The sequence below is a fragment of the Pseudophryne corroboree genome, chromosome 2, assembly GCF_028390025.1.
Source record: "Pseudophryne corroboree isolate aPseCor3 chromosome 2, aPseCor3.hap2, whole genome shotgun sequence".
NCBI lineage: Eukaryota > Metazoa > Chordata > Amphibia > Anura > Myobatrachidae > Pseudophryne > Pseudophryne corroboree.
In genome coordinates, this window is record NC_086445.1 from 958,854,969 (window position 1) to 958,872,559 (window position 17,591).

The 17,591-nt window shown below is 44.5% G+C and overlaps 1 protein-coding gene across 14 annotated transcripts in view; it reads right to left on the reverse strand.

The window, feature by feature from the left end:
• ROBO2 (roundabout guidance receptor 2) overlaps positions 1–17,591 on the reverse strand; it is a 1,589,073-nt gene that overhangs the window by 15,196 nt on the left and 1,556,286 nt on the right. For all 14 annotated transcript variants that reach the window (XM_063956330.1, XM_063956325.1, XM_063956332.1 and 11 more), the window contains one exon: positions 16,577–16,776. In XM_063956330.1, coding sequence (XP_063812400.1) covers positions 16,577–16,776 — 200 coding nt within the window. The remainder of the gene's footprint in view (positions 1–16,576; positions 16,777–17,591) is intronic.

Here is a 17,591-nt window from a genome sequence, read left to right on the forward strand (position 1 = left end):
AACAAAAGTCTGGACTTCAGGAACTGAAGCCAATTCTTTCTGGAAGAAAATCGACAGGGCCGAAATTTGAACCTTAATGGACCCCAATTTGAGGCCCATAGACAATCCTGTTTGTAGGAAATGCAGGAATCGACCCAGTTGAAATTCCTCCGTGGGGACCTTCCTGGCCTCACACCACGCAACATATTTTCTCCAAATGCGGTGATAATGTTGTGCAGTCACCTCCTTCCTGGCTTTAACCAGTGTAGGAATGACCTCTTCCGGAATGCCTTTTTCCCTTAGAATTCGGCGTTCAACCGCCACGCCGTCAAACGCAGCCGCGGTAAGTCTTGGAATAGACACGGTCCCTGCTGAATCAGGTCCCGCCTTAGAGGTAGAGGCCACGGATTTTCCATGAGCATCTCCTGAAGTTCCGGGTACCAAGTTCTTCTTGGTCAATCCGGAGCCACGAGTATCGTTCTTACTCCCCTTTGCCGTATAATTCTCAGTACTTTGGGTATGAGAGGCAGAGGAGGAAACACATACACTGACTGGAACACCCACGGTGTTACCAGAGCGTCCACAGCTATTGCCTGAGGGTCTCTTGACCTGGCGCAATACCTGTCCAGTTTTTTGTTGAGGCGAGACGCCATCATATCCACCTTTGGTTTTTCCCAACGGTTCACAATCATGTGGAAGACTTCTGGATGAAGTCCCCACTCTCCCGGGTGTAGATCGTGTCTGCTGAGGAAGTCTGCTTCCCAGTTGTCCACTCCCGGAATGAACACTGCTGACAGTGCTATCACATGATCTTCCGCCCAGCGAAGAATCCTTGCAGCTTCTGTCATTGCTCTCCTGCTTCTTGTGCCGCCCTGTCTGTTTACGTGGGCGACTGCCGTGATGTTGTCCGACTGGATCAACACCGGCTGACCCTGAAGCAGGGGTTTTGCCAGGCTTAGAGCATTGTAAATCGCTCTTAGCTCCAGTATATTTATGTGAAGAGACATCTCCAGGCTTGACCATACTCCCTGGAAGTTTCTTCCCTGTGTGACCGCTCCCCAGCCTCTCAGACTGGCATCCGTGGTCACCAGGACCCAGTCCTGTATGCCGAATCTGCGGCCTTCTAACAGATGAGCACTCTGCAACCACCACAGAAGAGACACCCTTGTCCGTGGCAATAAGGTTATCCGCTGATGCATCTGCAGATGCGATCCGGACCATTTGTCCAGCAGATCCCACTGAAAAGTTCGTGCGTGGAATCTGCCGAATGGGATTGCTTCGTAAGAAGCCACCATCTTTCCCAGGACTCTTGTGCATTGATGCACAGACACTTTTCCTGGTTTTAGGAGGTTCCTGACAAGTTCGGATAACTCCTTGGCTTTCTCCTCCGGAAGAAACACCTTTTTCTGAACCGTGTCCAGAATCATTCCCAGGAACAGCAGACGTGTTGTCGGGGTCAACTGAGATTTTGGAAAATTCAGAATCCACCCGTGTTGTTGCAGCACTACTTGGGTTAGTGCTACTCCGTCCTCCAGCTGTTCTCTGGACCTTGCCCTTATCAGGAGATCGTCCAAGTAAGGGATAATTAATACGCCTCTTCTTCGCAGAAGAATCATCATTTCGGCCATTACCTTGGTAAAGACCCGAGGTGCCGTGGACAATCCAAACGGCAGCGTCTGAAACTGATAATGACAGTTTTGCACCACGAACCTGAGGTACCCTTGATGTAAAGGGCAAATTGGGACATGCAGGTAAGCATCTTTTATGTCCAGGGACACCATAAAGTCCCCTTCTTCCAGATTCGCTATCACTGCTCTGAGTGATTCCATCTTGAACTTGAATTTTTGTATGTACAGGTTCAAAGATTTCAGATTTAGAATAGGTCTTACCGAGCCGTCCGGCTTCGGTACCACAAATAGCGTGGAGTAATACCCCTTTCCCTGTTGTAGGAGGGGTACCTTGACTATCACCTGCTGAGAAAACAGCTTGTGAATGGCTTCCAATACCGTCGCCCTGTCTGAGGGAGACGTTGGCAAAGCAGACTTTAGGAACTGGCGAGGGGGAGACTTCTCGAATTCCAACCTGTAACCCTGAGATACTACCTGCAGGATCCAGGGGTCCACCTGTGAGCAAGCCCACTGCGCGCTGAAATTCTTGAGTCGACCCCCCACCGTTCCTGAGTCCGCTTGTAAAGCCCCAGCGTCATGCTGAGGGCTTTGCAGAACCGCGGAGGGCTTCTGTTCCTGGAAAGGAGCTGCTTGCTGCCCTCTCTTACCCTTTCCACTGCCTCGGGGCAGATATGACTGTCCTTTTGCCCGCTTGTTCTTATAGGACCGAAAGGACTGCGGCTGAAAAGACGGTGTCTTTTTCTGTTGGGAGGGGGTCTGAGGTAAAAAGGTGGATTTCCCGGCCGTTGCCGTGGCCACCAGATCCGATAGACCGACGCCAAATAATTCCTCCCCTTTATACGGCAATACTTCCATATGCCGTTTGGAATCCGCATCACCTGACCACTGTCGTGTCCATAAACTTCTTCTGGCAGATATGGACATCGCACTTACTCTCGATGCCAGAGTGCAAATATCCCTCTGAGCATCTCGCATATAAAGAAAAGCATCCTTTAATTGCTCTAAAGTCTGTAAAATACTGTCCCTATCCAGGGTATCAATATTTTCAGTCAGGGAATCCGACCAGACCACCCCAGCACTGCACATCCAGGCTGAGGCGATGGCTGGTCGCAGTATAACACCAGTATGTGTGTATATACTTTTTAGGGTAGTTTCCAGCCTCCTATCAGCTGGATCCTTGAGGGCGGCCGTATCAGGAGACGGTAACGCCACTTGTTTTGATAAGCGTGTGAGCGCCTTATCCACCTTAGGGGGTGTTTCCCAGCGCGCCCTAACCTCTGGCGGGAAAGGGTATAATGCCAATAACTTTTTTGAAATTAGCCCTTTTCTATCAGGGTTAACCCACGCTTCATCACATACATCATTCAATTCCTCTGATTCAGGAAAAACTACAGGTAGTTTTTTTACCCCCCACATAATACCCCTTTTTGTGGTACTTGTAGTATCAGAGATATGCAAAGCCTCCTTCATTGCCGTGATCATATAACGTGTGGCCCTACTGGAAAATACGTTTGTTTCTTCACCGTCGACACTAGATTCAGTGTCCGTGTCTGGGTCTGTATCGACCGACTGAGGTAAAGGGCGTTTTACAGCCCCTGACGGTGTTTGAGACGCCTGGGCAGGTACTAACTGGTTTGACGGCCGTCTCATGTCGTCAACTGATTTTTGTAATGTGCTGACATTATCACGTAATTCCATAAACAAAGCCATCCATTCCGGTGTCGACTCCCTAGGGGGTGACATCACCATTACCGGCAATTGCTCTGCCTCCACACCAACATCGTCCTCATACATGTCGACACACACGTACCGACACACAGCAGACACACAGGGAATGCTCTATTGAAGACAGGACCCCACTAGCCCTTTGGGGAGACAGAGGGAGAGTTTGCCAGCACACACCCAAGCGCTATAATATATATGGGAACAACCCTATATAAGTGTTGTATCCTTATAGCAGCTTAAATATAGTAATATCGCCAAAAAAAGTGCCCCCCCTCTCTGTTTTACCCTGTTTCTGTAGTGCAGTGCAGGGGAGAGTCCTGGGAGCCTTCCTCACAGCGGAGCTGAGCAGGAAAATGGCGCTGTGCGCTGAGGAGAATAAGCCCCGCCCCCTATTTCGGCGGGCTCTTCTCCGGAGTTTGTGAGATCTGGCAGGGGTTAAATACATCCATATAGCCTCAAGGGCTATATGTGATGTATTTTTAGCCATAAAAAGGTATTATACATTGCTGCCCAGGGCGCCCCCCCAGCGCCCTGCACCCTCCGTGACCGCTGTGTGAAGTGTGCTGACAACAATGGCGCACAGCTGCAGTGCTGTGCGCTACCTCAGGAAGACTGAAAAGTCTTCTGCCGCCTGCTTCTGGACCTCTTCCATCTTCGGCATCTGCAAGGGGGGTCGGCGGCGCGGCTCCGGGACGAACCCCAGGGTGAGACCTGTGTTCCGACTCCCTCTGGAGCTAATGGTGTCCAGTAGCCTAAGAAGCCAATCCATCCTGCACGCAGGTGAGTTCACTTCTCTCCCCTAAGTCCCTCGATGCAGTGAGCCTGTTGCCAGCAGGACTCACTGAAAATAAAAAACCTAAAAACTTTTTCTAAGCAGCTCTTTAGGAGAGCCACCTAGATTGCACCCTGCTCGGACGGGCACAAAAACCTAACTGAGGCTTGGAGGAGGGTCATAGGGGGAGGAGCCAGTGCACACCACCTGATCCTAAAGCTTTATTTTTGTGCCCTGTCTCCTGCGGAGCCGCTAATCCCCATGGTCCTGACGGAGTCCCCAGCATCCACTAGGACGTCAGAGAAATCCTTTTACTGCAGCGTCCTATGGGGGTCATTCTGAGTTGATCACACGTAGCAACTTTTTGCTGCCCGTGCGATCAACTAGACGCCGCCTATGGGGGAGGGTTTTTTTGCATAGCAAGGCTGCGAACCCTTGTGCAGCCGAGCAATGCAAAAACATTTTGTGCCGTTTCTGGAGTTACTTACCCGCTGTGATGTCTTCAGCCTGTCCTGGAACTGACGTCAGACACCCGCCCTGCAAATACCTGGACACGCCTGCGTTCACCGCACCACTCCCAGAAAACGGTCAGTTGAAGCCCCGGAACGCCTTTCTTCTGTCAATCTTCTTGCGATCGCGGCAGTGATCGCTTTCTTCATTTTTCTAGTCATTGCGCAGCGCCGGACCCCCACCCGCAGCTGGGCAACTACGCGCCTGTGCATTGCGGCCGCCGTACTTGCGCAGAACTGATCTGTTTGCACAGATACGATAAACAGCAGCGTGCGAATGTGTCTGAATGACACCCTATGTCCTGCTGCCAGTCCGCCTGCCCCCTCCGGCATCAACAATCCCCACTCCCTAGCCGCGGCGCAGGTGGAACAAAAGCTGCTGCGGACACCAGCATAGATGTATATGAAAGCGGCGCAGCGGAAGGCTTTCATAGCCCTCCCTGCGCCGCATACTCTCTGAGCCCCGGAGCCTGCTCTGCGCGTGATGTCACAGAAGTGCCTCCACGCCACGCTCATATCCCCAGAGGCCCTGACTCCGCAACACAGCACCTGGGCTTCCGGCCTGGAAGCCCAGATGGCTAATGTAACGGATAGAGTGGGTGATATCGTGGAGGGTAATGTCTGGATGCTGAATCAATGTAAAAGGTGACAGTGCTGTGCAGTGTAGTGGGTGTGCAGTGTCACTGACACTGCACAGCACTCTCACCTTTTACATTGATTCAGCCAGTCAGTCAGTTCTGTCAGCCAGTCACTATTGTTAGCGCCGGTGTCCCAACGCGCTGCATTGCAGGGAAGTAGACGCACTAAATAAACTACACCTCCCAGCAGCCCTTAGCGCCAAAGCATTCCGGCGCTAAGGCCTACTGGGAGCTGTAGTTTATTGAGTGCATCTTCTTCCATGTAATGCGGCTCGTTGGGACAGCGGCACTAACAATAGTGAAGGGCTGCTTTGCTGCTGTGCAAGTCTCCGGGAGAGCCACTGCCAAAGGGAGGACAGCAGCTTAGCTGCTTCCAGGAGCATTATTCCAGAAGCATTACCCACCCCTCCCCTACTCGCAGTAGCTCCGGGCCCCATCCGCGGCACCTCCACACACACCCCTCCACCACCCGTGGTGGCTCCGGACCCCCACCCGCAGCACCCCCGCACCCACCCCTCCCCCACCCGCCACACCACCACACCTGCCCCTCCCCCACCTGCGGCACCCCCGCAACCACCTCTCCCCGTCTCCTCCGCACCCGCCACTCCCCCAACCACAGCTCCTACTAGGTGATTTATCAGGCCCTGCGTGCGCTGTTCACGCCGTTGCAAGGGGCAACGGTCCCTTAACTATCGCAGGCCCTTTGTCCGTGCAATATTTAACCACTCACACAATTATTATTGGAGATAATACTCCATATAATACAAATATTGCACACCACAAGGGCGTGCAAGGGTTAAGGGGGCGTAGCCCCTTACGACGGTGTGAAGAGCGCCCGTGGGGCGCGATGAATCACCTAGTAGGATATATTTACTAAAGGTTGATTTACATAGATATTTATTGATGAAAATTGATATAAATCGATGTTGGGTTTCAGGACTAAAACACATTTACTAACATATTTTTTTTATAACATGGTATATATATTCATTTTTAAATCTTATGAAATGTTTGGTTAAGCCCTGAAAATCAAACATCGACTAAGATTGATGGTAAAAAAAAAATCTATAGAAATCAACAATTAGTGAATATATCCCTTTATATTTATGATGAGCAACACAACATTATGCTTTACCTACATAAAATTATAGAGCATGACCAAATATTTATCAGCGGCTAAACTTCTATACTTCTTACAGTATATGCTTTGTAACATATGAGCTATACCAACTGATTTGTGCAATTTATATATTCCTATGCAAACTGTTGGGAAATAAATGTATTTTTAAATATGTGTTGAAAATTTAATTTATGCCATTTTGAAATATTTATTTTTGTTTACATGGTTTGTACTTTGGGCTTTGTATGCTTTGAAATATGTATCAAGACATTTAAGCTGTTGAAAAGAAATGCACACAGAACATTAAGTAGTTGCTGAAATGTTACTGAGCAATAAACTGCTAGGATAAAGTGGCATCTAGCAGTGTCTTCCTAGAACATCTAAAATTAATTTATGGTCAGTCATCAATTCATTTACATGTCTTTTTATGCTAAACCCATCTTCTGCTGATTAATGTGTATTACTGGATCCATTACACAAAAGTCTGTGTTTTAGAATGTGACTTGGCTAATTGTTGCATTACCATTTTTATGAGATTCCAAAAAATATCAGTTCTTCAGTTTCAAGACACACACTTGATTCACAAATCACGTTTTCCTTAATAAATGCAATCTCTTCCATTGCTCAAAGAATAAAACAATTATGTAACTATATTGACTAAATTAATTGAGATATTAACAGCCAAAGAATGACATCTAAAATGTATTTATTGCATTTTTCTTCTTTCAGTTGTGAGGGTTTTTTTTTATTTTTTATTTAATTTCCCATGTGGTTTTGCAACCTACATTTCTGCAGATTAATAAGTATGATAACAGTATGTCTGACTGACCTCTCTGACGTCATAAGTGTCTGATGGGGATTTCCTTGTCAGTGAACATGTCTGAGTTCATTTTGTTTTGCTACAGTACCTCTTATCAGTATTGATGACATACTCCCACTAAGCAAAGTGAACTCTTCCTGTAGAATGTGTTAATGGCCTCATTCATGATCCTCAGTCTGGTAATTGACTGCTAAGTTCTACAATTCTGTTTAAGGCTAGTGAGTGGAAGCAAGGGGGTAAATTTACTAAGATGGGAGTTTTATTTAAGATGGGATGTTGCCCATAACAACCAATCATATTCCAGGTATTATATTCTAGAGGGTGCTAGATAAATGAGAAGTAGAATCTGATTGGTTGCTATGGGCAACATCCCATCTTAAATAGAACTCCCATCTTGGTAAATTTACTGTGGAAGCACATGCCAAAGCATATAAATGGATAGCCAGAGACAGTAAGCATACGTCAGATCAATGGGTGTAAGCAGTGGCGGCATCAGGGTCGAAAAGGGTGCATGGCCTCATGGGAAGGGGGCGTAGCCTTGTGGGAAACCCCCATTTACATCCCTATGGGGGTGTGCCCTGCATTCCTAGAGATGCTTTGCTGCCCCCGAAGGCTCTGCCTGCTCTGCCGGTTCCTCCTCATTCTCAGGAGCGGGGCGCTGACTGATAATGTCACAAAGCAGCACCCATCACTGTGTCACTAAGGAGGGACCAGCATTTTGGTGTCACCCACTGTAATGGTGACAGGGGATGTGGTCCGCACCCCCCTAGTGAAGCCGTTGAGTGTAAGCACATGGTAGCCATACATTGTAACCACATGGTAGCTATACGTCTTTGCAGTCCACCGTCCACCTGTAACATATTGTCCATATATTAAAAACAAGCTGGAATAACACTAGATTTTGTGAAAACTATGGGTCACAACATGGATAGTGTCACCAGAATGGCCCTTATAAAAAGCACTCAATTAGCAAACAAGACCATGCCTTAAATGCAAAAAAATATAACCATAGCTAAAGAGGATGAACACACAAATTATTTCCAATAAATTAAAAAGAGCTTAAGAGTCCCAAGACGCAGCAGTCACTTATGCAGCCACCAGTGAAAGGAAGGACCACAAAATATTCTCTAAATAGCAATATAACAAAACATTTCAACTGGTACCTGGGTTCAGTCAAGTTCCAATTACATAGATATCCAAATACACAAATCCACTTCAAAAACACAAAGTATATGAGATGATATGCAGGGCCTTATTCAGTAAGGATTGCAAAACTTGCGATTACCGAACGCCTGCGCATGCGTGAGTAATAATAGCAACAGAAAATGCATAGACATTGTGATCACAATGCAAACGCTGTTTGACTGACAGGGAGCCGGCGTTTCTGGCCGGAAACCCGCCATTTTCTGGGTGTGTCTGAAAAAACACAGGCATGCCCAGGCATTTTTAAGGAGGGTCTCTGGCATCAGCGATGACCACTTCCAGCCTCTTGTGTTGCAAGAATTGTGGAGGACCTTGCTAGCGCAGATAGGAAAAATTATCGATGTTCCGGGAATTGCGTATGGTTTTGTGATTAGCCGCATATTGGCCCTCATTCCGAGTTGATTGCACGTAGCAACTTTTTGCTGCTCGTGCGATCAACTTGACGCCGCCTATGGGGTAGTGTATTTTAGCATAGCAGGGCTGCGATTGCTTGTGCAGCCCTGCAATGCTAAAAAAAGTTTCCTGCAAAACAAGACCAGGGTAAGAGTTACTTACCCAGGGCCTAATTCTGAGTTGATCGCAGCAGCAATTTTTTTTAGCAGTTGGGCAAAACCATGTGCACTGCAGGTGGGGCAGATGTAACATGTGCAGAGAGAGTTAGATTTGGGTGGGGTGTGTTCAAACTGAAATCTAAATTGCAGTGTAAATATAAAGCAGCCATTATTTACCCTGCACAGAAACAAAATAACCCACCCAAATCTAACTCTCTCTGTAAATGTTATATCTGCCCCCCCCCCCCCCTGCAGTGCACATGGTTTTTCCCAATTGCTAACAAACTTGCTGCTGCGATCAACTCAGAATTATCCCCCCTGTGCGACGGATCCAGCGACGAAGGTCCAGGGATTGACGTCAGACATCCATCCTCCAAATGCCTGGATCCGCCTGCGTTCGCCTCACCACGCCTTGAAAACGGTCAGTTAACGCCCCGGGACGCCTCCCGCCTGTCAGTCTTCATGCGATTGCCGCTGCGATCACTTCTGCAGTAGCGTCGTCGCTGCCAGATGATGACCGTCACCAGGCAACAACGCGCGTGCGCCATGCAGCCGCAGTCCCGACCCGTTCGCAGCGCAGAACCGCTGCGTGCGAACGGGTCGGAATGACCCCCATTGCAATGTTTTTTCTCTATTTCTAGGTGGCAACTATTTGTTCGCAGCAACTGTTTTTTTTAGCAGAAACTGCAATCCTTACTGAATAAAGGCCCTCATTCCGAGTTGTTAGCTCGCAAGCGGATTTTAGCAGATTTGCTCATGCTAAGCCGCCGCCTACTGGGAGTGAATCTTAGCATCTTAAAATTGCGAACGATGTATTCGCAATATTGCGATTACACACCTCGTAGCAGTTTCTGAGTAGCTTCAGACTTACTCGGCATCTGCGATCAGTTCAGTGCTTGTCGTTCCTGGTTTGACGTCACAAACACCCCCAGCGTTCGCCCAGACACTCCCCCGTTTCTCCAGCCACTCCTGCGTTTTTTCCGGAAACGGTAGCGTTTTTTCCCACACGCCCATAAAACGGCCTGTTTCCGCCCAGTAACACCCATTTCCTGTCAATCACATTACGATCGCCAGACCGATGAAAAAGCCGTGAGTAAAATTCCTAACTGCATAGCAAATTTACTTGGCGCAGTCGCAGTGCGGACATTGCGCATGCGCATTAAGCGGAAAATCGCTGCGATGCGAAGATTTTTACCGAGCGAACAACTCGGAATGAGGGCCAAGGTCCTTGTCCATAAACCATGTGCAGCAATATGCAATGATGTAGCTTCCAATGATCATTCTTCAGAAAAAAAAAGGTCCACTGAGGTCCTCAATTATCTCCACTCCACAACAGGTGAAGCCAAGTCATGATACTGTAATTGCATTCATATTGCACAGATGCATGGAAAGCATACGGGAACTGTAAAAGTGGGCCTTGTCAAATTATGTCATGCTATCAGCTTGTCCAGCAACAATTGTTACACAAGAGATAAAGCCAAAAGATATGCAGTCACTTATCTAATGAAGGACAAAGTGTTGCCAAATTACAGGACTCTTGGGGAGATTTATCAAAGCTTGCAGAGAGATAAAGTGCGTTCAAATAAAGGGGGTAATTCTGAGTTGATCGCAGCAGGATCTTTGTTAGCAGTTGGGCAAAACCATGTGCACTGCAGGGGAGGCAGATATAACATGTGCAGAGAGAGTTAGATTTGGGTATGGTGTGTACAATCTAAATTGCAGTGTAAAATAAAGCAGCCAGTATTTACCCTGCACAGAAACAAAATAACCCACCCAAATCTAACTATCTCTGCACATGTTATATCTGCCTCCCCTGCAGTGCACATGGTTTTGCCCAACTGCTAACAAAAATCCTGCTGCGATCAACTCAGAATTACCCCCAAAGTACCAACCAAATAGCTTCTGTCATGTTACAGTCTTTGAAGTCTTTGAAAAATTGTAGGTTGATACTTTATCTCTTCCACGTTATCTCTCTCCAAGCTTTGATAAATCTACCCCTTTATCTCTCTCCACTTTATCGCTCTAAAAGCTTTGTTAATCTCCCCCACAAAACAATGACGATTAGATCATTTTATCTAAATCAGTTTACATTTTGATGTAATAATGAGGGATAATTTACAGAATATAAAATAACTTCTTAGTACTAGAAGATTTAGAGCATCAAAACACAGTTCCATACAAACCAGAGCAAAATGGGATAGTTGAAAGGAATAACTGATCCCTAACTGAACAGCTAATAGACTCCAGATTATCTGAAGGCCAATGAGCGTAACAGTGAAACACTGAACGAATGTTTAATGAACTACGACTCATATGTAGTGAAGGAGTGTTGGAGTACAGCAACAGCTGCAGGCTGAGTACTATTTGGGGGAGTCTACCTGAGAGAGACAGTAGGTGGTTCTGTATCTTAAACTATCATTGTATAGTCTCTATGTATTGTGTAAGTGTACTCTGTCATACCTCTTTCCAATTAGTCATCCATGTTATAAAATTTTCCTGCATTAATCACAGCTAAGTTTATCCCACAACCTTCCCTGAGTTTTGATTCTTGAACAGAGAAGCATATTCTTTCAGAGGGTATCCAGTCTCTAGGTCGACAATACTTAGGTTGACACTGTCCAGGTCGTCCACTATTGGTCAACAGTTAGTAGGTAGATATGGTTTCTAGGTCGACAGGGACTCTAGGTCGATATGTTCTAGGTCGACATGACAAAAGGTCGACATGAGGTTTTGGGGTTTTTTTTATTAATTTTTTTGAACTTTACGATCCATGGGGGTAATTCCAAGTTGATTGCAGCAGGAATTTTGTTAGCAGTTGGGCAAAACCATGTGCACTGCAGGGGAGGCAGATTTAACATGTGCAGAGAGAGTTAGATTTGGGTGTGGTGTGTTCAATCTGCAATCTAAATTGCAGTGTAAAAATAAAGCAGCCAGTATTTACCCTGCACAGAAACAAAATAACCCACCCAAATCTAACTCTCTCTGCACATGTTATATCTGCCTCCATTGCAGTGCACATGGTTTTGCCCAACTGCTAACAAAATTCCTGCTGCGATCAACTTGGAATCACCCCCCATGTGGACTACAATTGGGAACGGTAACCTGTGCCGAGTGCAGCGAGGCACCTTGCCCGAACGTGAGGGGACACAGTGCACTAATTGGGGATCCCGGTCACTGTACGGAGAAAACAACACCAAAAAAAGGGCAAAAACTCATGTCGACCTAATACATGTCGACCTAGAGTCCTTGTCGACCTAGAAACCATGTCGACCTAGTTATTGTCGACCAATAGTGCTCGACCTAGACACTGTCGACCAAAGTGTGGTCGACCTTGCATACCACACCCCTTTAAGAGTATGTCAATTCTGTAGCTAATCTGAGTAGTAATATTCTGAAGTTTTCAATTATTATTTACATCTTCACATTAAACATTTTAAATGCAGCAAATTATGGTCGTAACCTGGTAATTAATGGAAAATAATATCTGCCAAGAAACGAATGAAAACCATAGCCATGAATATACCACAAACATTATTAGTTTCTAAAACAAATAAAGAAATGTAATACGAGTTTGAAAATGCAATCTGAGATTGAATTTTTTTTTTTTAGCTGCATGAGTATTATTAATGGCTGTCTAGTGTCCTCTGCAGCCTGCTGTCTTCCTGGTGGCACTTGTAAATGCAATAAAAGTTTACTTTATTTTAATTATAGTACATATATATCCATGTGCATACATATATACACATGTATATACATACATACATATAAACACACACACACATATGATATATATACATGTGTATATATACGTGTACTGTATGTGTATATATATATATATATATATGTATTCATGTTTAATATGCTATGTATATGTGTATATGTATGTGTGTGTATATATATATATATATATATATATACAGTATATATATGTGTAGATATGTATATATATATATATATATATATATATATATATATATATATATACACACACACACAATGACACGCTAGTTTTACGGACCCAGCATATACTGGGTCACCTCAGTCCCCACCGCCGTGATTGGCTCCATCCAGTTCTGGAAACCCCCCCCATGCAAATCCTGCGTTTGCCACTGGAAATATATCAGCAATAATCTGGCAAATTATGCAGTTTGTTCTGTACTAGTTAGAAGAAGGATAAGATTAATAAGAAAGGGAGGAAATAAAGTTGTTCTCAAAACAAACAATCAGTGGACTTTTTAAGGCATACTTGAGTACTCTCCCAAAATGTCTGGAAGACAACTAAAATACAGGGAGATCTCCTGGACATCCAGGAGAGCAGACCATCCTCCTGGATCCTGCCCAGCGATGTTACTGGACCAAGTGTTGAGTTACAAAGCATGATGCAAATCATGTCACCATGCCTCCCACACGCCCAATTCTTATTCACAATTATTGGACTCTTACTCAACATGCAGTTCCCAGGGCTCTACTGAGGGGATCAGGAAGGAGGGTGATTCCTCCACATAACCCAAGAGTTCTGCTTTAAAGTCTCTACTTTACTGCCGAGTACATATGAGAAGCTATAAGAAGAGTAAAGGTTTCAGAGTTAGTCGGCATGCCGATTATCGCGATTGTTAGGGGGCGGGATCCTGGCGTCGGTATTGTGATTGACGGTCTCCTGACCACCGGTCACACAACTACATCCCCTACAGAGAGGATCATCCATGGAGAAAGCATGCTGTTGGATTTCAGCATAATCAGGCAACTATTAGATACAGTCTCCGTGATGCTGTATCTAACAATTCAAGATAGACAGGGTGTTATGTCTATGAATGCATTATATTTGTTTTATGAAAAAATAAATTTATTCTGAGACTATACAAGGATATATTCAACTTCCTTGCATACAAGGAAATGGAACTATGCATATTCAGTATGTATGTATATATATGTATATATATATATATATATATATATATATATAAATATATATATATAGTATACTGTATACAGGTATGGTTCATTTAATAGAAGCCAGCTTGCAAATCTTTTGGTACACAGCAACAGGCATCCACATGGCATAGAGGAAGCTAAAGCTTTCCTTAGATTGGGCAGTGAATATGGAGGGCAGACACAGATGGTAAGTATCTTATATTTCTCATTCTGGAACGTTAAAGGGAAATGTGCTAAAAAAATTAGGTACAAATAAATGATTACAGTTATTAGACAATTGACAACAAATGGCTCTGGAAGTATTAAAAATGTATATACAGTATATGGGTTGGCATAAATCTTACAACCTCCAATGCATGGCATTTCTCTAAGGCTGGGGCCACACATAGCCGGGAGGGAGGTTTGTGTGCACACGGATCCTGTTCTGCAGGATCACGCAGAACAGGATCCGGCCAGTGACACACAGGATTTCAATGGACCACACAGCCAAATGTACAGATGGAGCCCTGCTCATCTATCCCTTTAATAGAATTAACTGAGCCAGTGCTGTCGGACTTAATCCCCTGCGGTAGTGACTTATTCCCCTGCTGTATTGTTCTCTGTATTGTATTGCAGCTGAGGACAATAGATGAAAGACTTATGCTAATAAACCTTGGTGCACCTAGGTGCAACAAAGACGCCTAGATGAGCGAGGCTCCATCTGTACGTATGTGTTCTCATTGAAATCCCGCCGTCCTGTCATCCGGCCCAAATGCAGCATGCACGCTGGGCGCCCATGTGCAGTCTCCTTGCGGTCAAGCGGGTGCTGCTGAACGGGACCCGCTTGCTTGTCCGCTATGTGTGGCCCCAGCTTAAGGGTCTATCCCCACAGTGTAAACAAGGAGAGACCCTAGAACAGGAATTTGAAGAAGGGATTTATTCACACCTCCCATGATGGGAATGATATTGCCATCCGATAATTTTATTCCTTCAAGCACATCTCTAGTCCATAGCACAGTACATGGCACATATCTACTGTACTCTGCATGGTCGCACACACAGTGGCCTCTGATACGGATTACAAGGGTGGAACCTCCACCCAATTGTTACAGGAAGAATAGTAGTGGAAGAGAATAAAGAGCTGCCTTAGTAACAGTAACTGGCGACAATGCAGCGGACTGTTTTATAAAGATGGTACTCTGCATTAGTTCTCAGTTTCTTAATGTATGAGTTTTGTGGTTACATTCTGCACATCTCTCCTCAATACGGCTCTTTTTCGGATCATAGACTAGAATTGTGATTTCCCAAGAAGTTGGATTTGCTCAATCATCCTCATTTTTTTTATCTAACTGAATAAAACTCAAGACCATAGTAGTATGAACAATGGCTGCCAGGGTCTGGCTCTGCAGCTAGGCATTTATTGGGTGCTCTAGTGTCTACTACATCACCCACGCTGTGCTGCTTTCAAACCTCAGGATTACAAGGTATACTATTCTGCTATCCTACATCATCCAGCTAGGGAAGACCCACATACTATTTGTATACAGAGACTGCTAACCTACTGTACATTAGAACACCTATCCAGAGAATCAAATTGAGATAGCAGCAGTTATGAATGGTCCTTCTACTCAAGCCCCACCCACCTTTTGTCTGGGGCTGTTAGAAAAATGGTGGAACCCTGAGAGTATGGGAAAGATGTTTCTTAGGGCATAAACAACCCAACAGCATTCATTACTGCTCACTTTGGTAAACCATAAATGTCACATGATCTAATTGCTACATGATTAGCCTTAAAATGAGGGATTGTCTGGATTGAACCACTGAGTGAAACGATTGAGGAATGAAAACTGCCTACTCCACACCCAGATCGGTATTGGCAGCAAGGGTTGAGCAATTATAGTATATACTATAACCACTTACCTTTCTAAGCTCCTGTCACGGAAATCCCAGCGGGGAGGTGGAAAGTGCACAGGGAGTTTTGCTTGATCACCCCCCCTCCCCCCCCCTCCACCGCTGCTTAATGCCACAATTTGTTGCTTTGTACATCTACGTGCATTCATCGAGGGTGCAATGCTCACTCCCATAAACTCTCAAAAATTCAGCACACAGCCCTATTTATACTAGACTTCGCATATATGATGTAGCTTGTAAGGCAGTAATAATCGAGCATAGATGTAAAATGCATCTACAGTATTGAAATAATATTGATAGTGTTATAGGCTTTGTAAGCTGTGGAAAACATCTTATTAGACATTAGTCACCCTTTTCTAAAACTACCCTAAATTTGATGTGAATAAAATAAAATGACATGATAAGTGTAAGCACAGACATGTCTGTCTGATCATTTAACAAAGAGAATAAGATTATTTCCTAATTAAAAATGAAAACTATTTCTAAGTTTCCTGTGTGAAGTTTCTGAATGGCATGTCACAGACTTGCCTTCCCTGTAGAATTATCTACTGATGAAAGATTTCTTTTAAGTCTTAACATTTCTTTTTTTGAAATGCATGAAGGTTCTTGTCTTTTTCTTGCAGCAAATCAAACATATTTTCAAAAACCGAGTTTAACTTGATGTTTTAAATGAAATGCAAACTATGATTCCCTGAACGGCAAAGATAGCAAAGAACGGGAAAGTGGCACGTGTAATAACACACTCTAAGAACGCCAAAGTAACGAGATAGAAAACAGAGCTGCAGACAGACACACATTCATATAAGTACCTGTCACAGAGCTGTCCAGATTATCCATGCTAGAACCTGGCGTATGTTCTAAGCCTCGGAGTGGCCTGGTCATTTCATCTTCATTATCTTCTTCTCCGGTATCTTGTAGATCTTTTTCCAGGTCTGATATAAATGCTCCTGACACGTATCCCATCGGAGGTACCGGAGCTAATGGCGCTTGGTTATTGCTCTGTAAATGCCTACAAGGGGAGGAATAAAACAATGTTTAAAAATGAATGCAACAGAAGAGTGCATCTCTACATGACCAATGTAACCAATTATCAGGAGCATGTAAATTAGCTGGGCAGAATGATGCTGTTATATATTTATAAGGAAATGGATTTTGTTTTATGTATTATTCAATTGTGAGGCCATGATTCAATTATTTACTAATATTGAAGCAGCAAACTTTTCTTACTGCCCGTGTAATAATGAAGAGTACTTTCATTATCGGAATAATAAAACAAGTCCTAAATATTCACCTGCGGCATACGTGACTATATCTGCATCAGGGATATATATTATTGTTGTGCTGGTTGAAGTCTTAGATTATTTTTTTCTGCAGGTGTTGGTGCTATTGCCCTTATTTATCAATGAGTGATAAATTTCATTGTGAGTGATAAATTTGCACAAGCCAATCAGCTCTTAACTTCCATGTCACAGGCTGTGTTTGAAAAATTACAGGTGCTGGTTGGCTGGAGCAATTTATCACTCACAGTGAAATTTATCACTCATTGATAAATAAGGGCATATGTTTTATATGTGTGTTATCTTAATGGGGGAAAATAGACACTGACTTCCCATTTTAGTTGAATCTATGCTCCCTATTTTCTCTATTATATCCTTTATCAGTAGTTATAGATCATACCAGCTCTATTCAAAGGTTTGAAACTAAGTGGGAGATTTATCAAAGCTTGGAGACAGATAAAGTGAGAGAGAGAAAGTATCAACAAATTAGCTTCTAACAGTCATTTTTTCAAACACAGGGGTCTATGTACTAAGCCTTGGAGAGAGA